At 40.3% G+C, this 7175-nt stretch overlaps 1 protein-coding gene across 1 annotated transcript in view; it reads left to right on the top strand.

The window, feature by feature from the left end:
- The window catches only part of UBE2Q2 (ubiquitin conjugating enzyme E2 Q2), a 72452-nt gene that overhangs the window by 60934 nt on the left and 4343 nt on the right, over positions 1 to 7175 (top strand). The window contains exons 8-11 of the mRNA XM_019503836.1: positions 2459 to 2549; positions 2864 to 2922; positions 4344 to 4392; positions 5277 to 5372. Of these exons, the coding sequence (XP_019359381.1) occupies positions 2459 to 2549; positions 2864 to 2922; positions 4344 to 4392; positions 5277 to 5372 (295 nt within the window). The remainder of the gene's footprint in view (positions 1 to 2458; positions 2550 to 2863; positions 2923 to 4343; positions 4393 to 5276; positions 5373 to 7175) is intronic.

Below are 7175 nucleotides of genomic sequence, written 5' to 3' on the forward strand. Positions count from 1 at the left end.
GCGAGCCCCCCCCCCCGGCCGGGGGCGTGTGGGGGAGCGGGGATCCCCCCCCCCCCCCCCCCCCCGCCTGGTAGTGGGGTTTTTTTTGTTTGTTTTTTTTTTTAAGAGTTGGGTTTGGGCGGGGCAGCCATTGACGGCGCTGGAGAGTAGGCAGGGAATGGGACCTGTCCAATTTGGAGATTCGGCCAATTCGGCAGCGGTCGAATTTCCGAATTGATTTGGGACACTGATTCGAATCACCAAATCAAATCACTGTCCCCCTCATTGGTTGAATCCGAAGCAAATGCTAGCCACTTTGCATAGGCCTAATAGCTAGGTAGAGCTGGCACTGAATATGCTCTTCTGCACTATCAATCTGGTGTGCTCTCAGGAAACCTTTGTAACTTCTTAAATTCTTTACCCAAACCACCCCCCAAAAATAAAACCTCTTGAGATTAAATTCATTATACAGACTCCTCTCTGCTTGTGAGTAACCTTTTTCTGAAGAAAGAAGATTTGGGTTCACTCTTGCATAGCAAGAGTAACAACTGTGTTGCTGGCCTTAACATCTCTTTCTAATTGTACAACTCAGCAGTGACATGAGAATCTGTTTGTCAATGTAACAGTTCCCCTATCTGTTCAGGAATTATGAAATGAGAGCAGTAACATCCTCACTTGTGTAATGCTTTTACTGCCCGTATTGGCTAATGTCTCATTGTCCTAAAAAGGCATTTCAATTAATAAGTTTCCCCTAAGCAGTTATACTTGTTATAAATGTCTACCTGTATTGATAGGTAATAGGTTTTGTTTGAGGGTTTTTGTGGCTTTGTTTGAAGTTTGTTTTTTTTTAAGTACCACTTCTCTTGGAAATTACCCCTGCTGAAAGGGTAACCCACTACCTTTTGCACAAATTAACTTTAGGAAGGAAAACCATACCACAAACAAGGTGAGTGGCATCTATCTTTAGAAGCAATAGAGAGGATTGTGTCCATCCAGTCTGAAGTTCACTGTAGAACTGCATGGATGTGTGTGCATTCCTTTAGGGGGGAAAAAACCTCCCCTGCATGGATCTGTTTGATCCCAGCAGTGAAAATTCCTTTGCAATTTGAAAGAGGATTTCTAGGTATGCAGGCAAGTCATTGTTCAAACCAGGAGTGGTGACTGTTATGTTGACTTGCAAAGGGAAGTCCCTGTTCTGCAGTACAGTGCACAATGCATCCAGCAGATATGTAACAAAATATTCAAACCATTGTACCAGATCTCTGAACTACTGTGAACAGTTCTAGTTGCCCATCTTCAAATTGGAACAGGAGCAGAGGACTAATTGGAACAGGTGCAGGATGCAGCCTGCCAGGCCATTCTATCTGGCCCGCGGGTCCCCTAAAAATTTAGAAAATCAATATTTATCTGCCCCTGGCTGCCTGCCATGTGGCCCTCAATTTGGCTTGCCAAAACTCAGTAAGCGGCCTTCCACCTGAATTGCCCACCCCGTGTGTTTTACAGCAAGGGAGTGGACTCAGTGACCCAGAAGTTCCCCTCATATTTTGTGTTCTTAAATATAGCATCTGTCCTTATTCAAGCCTATGAAGGTACCAGTTCCTGACACAGAATTAACCCAATTCTGCAAGAACTCATAACCAGGTTGCAAGCTATTTGTAGCCCTACCATCAGCCTCTTGCTATAAACAAAGGTATTGAAATTCTGCGACTAACAGAGGCTTTTGATGTTACTCATTCCAAAATTGAAGAATTTATCATCAAATCTGATGCAGAAATCTTTTCACATATGACAGTCTGGCCTTAAAACTTAGAGCATTATTTCAGTCCCTTCATTTAAAAGCTGTTAATTTTTAGTAGCATATCAACTATGAGGAACAATAACTTCCTCTTTCAAACAACAAGAGGGTTTTGAATATCTCTATTAAGAATGTGAAGAAAAACATCAGGAATGGTGGGAGGTTTTCTTGCTGATTACTTACTTTGTAACTGATCTTGAATTTTTTACAGTTTTTTTGAAACTGCAAATACATGGAAGTAGATAAGACTCAACCCGTGTCCAGACGAGCAGAGGCATGCAGTTTGTGGTACCACAAACGTAATTTGTGGCCCCATAGTTACATGTGTGGAATGTTGAAACTTGTCCTGTGATGCAAATTTGCAGCACAGGGGCAAAATCTGCTTCCGAGATTTGCTGGCCAAAGTGTCTCTGTGCTCCATTTGTGCCCCGGCTGCTCCAGCATGCTGGGAGCCAGGAGGAGCGGGACACGGGCAGTTTGCCCACAGTGAAACAATGCGTTCCTCAACAAAGTGCATGTGCAGGGGCATGCACTCCGGCACAGATTTGTGCTGCTACTGTTTGTGCTGCTGCAAGCGCATTCCCCTACTTGTTTGTATAAGACCTTAAAGAGCATCTTCTTTTATAGAAAATTAAGTGATTGACTTAATTCTTTTGCTCTTTTTCTTCCACCTGTAACTTCTAGGGTTGATCCAGACAGCCCATTACATAGTGATCTTCAGGTCTTAAAAGAAAAAGAAGGTGTAGAATACATTTTGCTCAATTTCTCTTTTAAGGTAAGTGATTATCAGAAGAATACTGGGGTTAAAATTACTATCTCAAAGTAGATACTGGTTTAAATAATCTATAAGCAATGTCTGCTCAGGGGTGATGGTATACTTTTCAAAAAATAATCTAGTAATATAAAAAAAAAACCTTCCATAGCTAATTTTCTGGGCAATTAGTTATTTCTGTATAAATGAGGGATGAATATGTTCAGCTTCCAAAAATCTGTATGGGACTGTGGTCCAAAAGAGGTAGCTGAAATACCCTTCTCGTGGGTACGCATGTTGAAGCTTAGCATTTAAACCTTTGTATCTGTGCTTTTCAGGATAACTTTCCTTTTGATCCTCCCTTTGTGCGAGTGGTGTCTCCTGTGCTTACAGGAGGGTAAGTTTTTTTAAATCCAATCTTTTAAGACCTGTTTTATAGTAGAAACGTCATTGAATGTTCCTTTCTCGTATGGGGAGACGGGGTACTTTTGGAGTTCAGAGTCTTCCCAAAATGCATGTGTTCTAGCAAAACCATGGAGACTGATATCAGGAATTGGTAATTTCCAAGTAGTGACCTCTGTGTTCAACCACACCAACTTTTTCCTGACCCTCCATTATTGTAGGTGTGCAGTAGCACTAAAGGTAACCATTGATGGTTTTAACTCTGAGTCAACCTGCTCTGCAAGATGATGTAATGGTGTTACACTGGCTAATATATGCTGGGCCTCTGGTAACAGGAAGTGTTATGAAAAAGTTTAGCGCAGGTGTAGCCCAAGAGTGTTTTCAACTTAATGACATTCTTGCTCCATAAAGTGATCTCAAAAATATGGTTGCAGTACCTTAGCTGGCATATGTAGCAGAAACGTTGTAGGTATTGGAGGGGAGGCAATAAAATTAATCAATTTGCAGTGCACTCTCATCACCCTCCTAAAATGAGTTCTCAGATACGGGGCTTTTGCTCTTTTTCTTTTTCCCTTCAGAAGTCAGAGCCTGTGGAAATGATGCTTGTTCTGACTTTGTTTTAACCTGTGCCAAACTTAATTTTAATAAATGTTAGATGGTAAATATGCCTACTGCTGTCAGTATGTACATAATATCAGAACAGCACAAAGCAACATTGCTGGGGGAAAAAAAAAGGTTAACAACTCACTGGGCCTGGATATATAATGACTGTTTGCAGAGGAATGTAACACAATTCTAATTCGGAAGTATGTCTGGAATGCCCCCAGTAGTCCAGACTAAGAAGCCATTCTGCATTTTGTGAACTTAACCCACTCCATTACTGGTTCTGTAATGCTCTAACATGTTGTGGATTTCAGATTACTAATAAATGCAGTGTATCTGGGGTCATTTTTGGACCAGAAGTAGCAAAGTATTTTAGGAAAAGCTGAGTTAAGATTAAATATGTCTTTCTCTAGCCTATGTCCTCTGTAGAGCAGAGGGCATTACACACCATTATGAAGTTTTTGGAATTGTTACATTCCTTTATGGAAGTTGCTTTTAAAAACTACATGCAAGTACTACATTCACAAGAGTACTTAGAGAGTATAAACAACTGTGCAGATTAGCTGAATTATTGATTCTTACTAAGCCTTCCCTCATCTGGGCAAAGCAAATTAGTTTCTCTTGTAAGACCTTAATCAGCTCTGTAGATCACCAGTTCCCACCAATTTTATTTATAGCTGTGAAAACAGTATGACAGACTAACTCTGTGCAGCCTAAGATCCTATGACTGTGATATTTTTTTTAATTAACTGATCTCAACAGAGATGATAAAAGTAGTAATTTCACTGCTTCTAATATAGTATTTATTTTTAGGTATGTCCTGGGTGGAGGTGCATTATGCATGGAACTTCTTACTAAACAGGTGACTATAGATTCCATCTTACTTTGTATTCTCAAGAGTAATGGTGAAAGAGCACCTCTTAGTAGGATTAAAAGTGATTTGTGAAACCTGTTAGCATTCTGACTAAAACCATGCTTAAATTCATGGCAACACCTGCTTTTATTATCTTAAAACACTTTAAGAACAAAAGACCAAATCAGACATTCTGGGAAGAGCCTGAACAAGGCCCAAAGATTGGGGTATTTAATTCTGACTTCTCCCTCTATGCTGGGGAGAGATGCCAAAAGGGGAAGACAGAACTGTAGTCCTCTCCTTTTCCCCCCTCCCCTTCAAACTCACATCTCACCTCCTACTCTGGCAGCTGCCCCACAATCTGGACTGGGATGGGTATAAATACTTTGCCACCTGAAGAATGTAGTGACTGATCACTACCTCTTAGAAAAATAATCCCTTGTAAAGTTCCAGCAGAGCGATTCCATTGAACCCTGAAGAGGTGAAACAGTGCCAGAGAGGCAACCATCTTCATGGGAGCAAAACTCTCTCTGCTTGCTTAATTGCTTCACTGAAAAGTGAACTTTAAAAGCTGTAAATGCTATTGTGAAGTTTCTGAAAGTGAGTAGAGAATAGTATAATGTAGTTGTGTTTTTCTTTTGTTTTTGTCTTGCCAGATTCTGGAAATGTGTGCAACTTGGCATTTTCCTTTTTCCTACAAGTTCTTAATGTTAACATGGTTCACTTTAGTTTCTTGTTTTCTGGGTAATAACTAATCGTTTTATAGTTTTTAAAAGCTATTGATGGGTTTGCTAGAGTGCAGCAAAACCAGACATTCTTTGTAAAGTGGATTTGCAAGGTGAGCCTAAGAATCCAAACACGCTTTCTGTAGAAGTATTTCCTTCTTCCTTTAGGGCTGGAGTAGTGCCTATTCAGTAGAATCGGTCATCATGCAGATCAATGCCACTTTAGTCAAAGGAAAAGCCAGAGTACAGTTTGGAGCCAATAAGGTAAATATAAACGGTGCAACTGAAATGATTTTTTGTGAGAGGGTATTCTAGTGTTCTGTTTTAATATTGACTCTTGAAGGAAGACCCAGTATAACCCAGCTCTTCCTTTTCAAGATCCCAAAGTATACTCACATTGGTTTAGTTTCCTGTGCAAAAACATGGGTGTATTCCAGCATCTTATTGGAAAGTTGCTGTTTGGATTTTGCCTAGAAAGCAGTGCATATGAAGGAGACACTTTGAGATTGAAGGGGCTGTAAGCAGGTAAAGTTCATATGCTACCCCCATCCTTGGCATCAGTAACTTTTAATGCAACAAAATATTTTTCCACAATTGTGTATCTGGCTTCCTAGGCTTTCTCCTGCAGGTGCGCTCTGCCCCTGAAGAGGTTGCAACCCTTTGTAAACACTTCTTATAGTTACTTGAACCCATGTTGCCCTTTCCTTATGGAATGATTTGGAGCAGCCATGCATCATCATGCAGGAGTCTAGTTTATGCTCCTCTTTGCAGATGTGTTACTGTGTCAGGGTTAAGTTCTTTCTCATCAGTGTGCCTTGCTTTGTTGGTTTTTTAACCAAGTAAAAAAAAATCCAGACTTTACAAAAATGTAACATAGGGTGGGGGGAAAAGTAAACAAAGTATCACTAAAATGTATCCTAGATTTGTATAGAACTGAGAGAAAGTACTTCTCACCTGACCAAGAAGGGTGTGAATCTTTTCTTTCCTTTTCACTTTTAATTATATAAGCATAAAAAGCTATAGGCCTGAGAAGGACAAGTCAGCTTGCTGGGTAACAGTACTCAAGTTGTGTTGGTTTTTTTCCAAAGGTGACTTAAACAATTAAGTCAATTCAACGTATGCTCCCAAGTCATTTTTTAAAATGGAACTTAGGACTTTGTCACTTAAGTTCTGGACAGGGGGAATTTCCCACCATTTTTAAAAGGGGAAGGAGGGTTGCAGGTTTGGAACATGCATCAACTCTGTGTATGCAGTATAGGCAAGTTAAATCACTGTTGCTTGTAATTGAAACAGTTCAATTTATAATACCCTTTGCTACACCTCTATCACTGTAGGAGCACCCAGCTGTTAGTTATATTGTAACAGTTTATGCCTGTATCTTTTAATAGCAGCATACTCCTTACTTCTGTCCACACCTTTGGCACTGACAATTTTTTACTTGTTGTCTTTCCTTATCTTGCGGTAGAGAACTCTAAAATTGATTACTTCCCTAAAGTCAAGTGGAGTTTTATGCTCCAACACCTTTAGCCTGAAAAGCTCCAAATTGTAGCACAGCCCTCCAAAGCATTTCAAATTGAGACTCGCCTGATGTTGGAGGCCCTTCTGACACTAAGTGTGTACAAGTTATTTCATCTCTACCTCAGTCTGTCCCATTTTAGTTGTGCAGGAAGTGATTCCTGTTTTAGGAGCAGGGATCTAGTATTGCAAGCTTGATTTAGATTGTTTGAGAGTAAGGATCTTCAGTGATGTGTGTAAGGTAGATTTATTGTGACGTCTGTTTGGGTTTTGTTTGTTTGGGGTTTTTTTTGGGGGGGGGGGAGTTCCCCCTGCCAAGCCCCTGAGTATTTAACAGATTAATTTATTTTTCTGTCTCTACTATTTGCTGGATTTGACATTATGGAATCATTCTGTTGGTTTTTTTTTTTACTTTTATGTCTGCCTTAAGCCTCAGTGTATACACTGTCATTTGAAATGATAGAAAATTAGGGCTGGAAGGGACCTCAGGAGGTCTAGTCCAACCCCCTGCTCAAAGCAGGACCATCCCCAACTAGATCATCCTGGCCAAAG

The sequence above is a fragment of the Gavialis gangeticus genome, unplaced genomic scaffold, assembly GCF_001723915.1.
Source record: "Gavialis gangeticus isolate Ggan-Ray unplaced genomic scaffold, GavGan_comp1, whole genome shotgun sequence".
In the NCBI taxonomy this organism is placed as follows: Eukaryota; Metazoa; Chordata; order Crocodylia; family Gavialidae; genus Gavialis; species Gavialis gangeticus.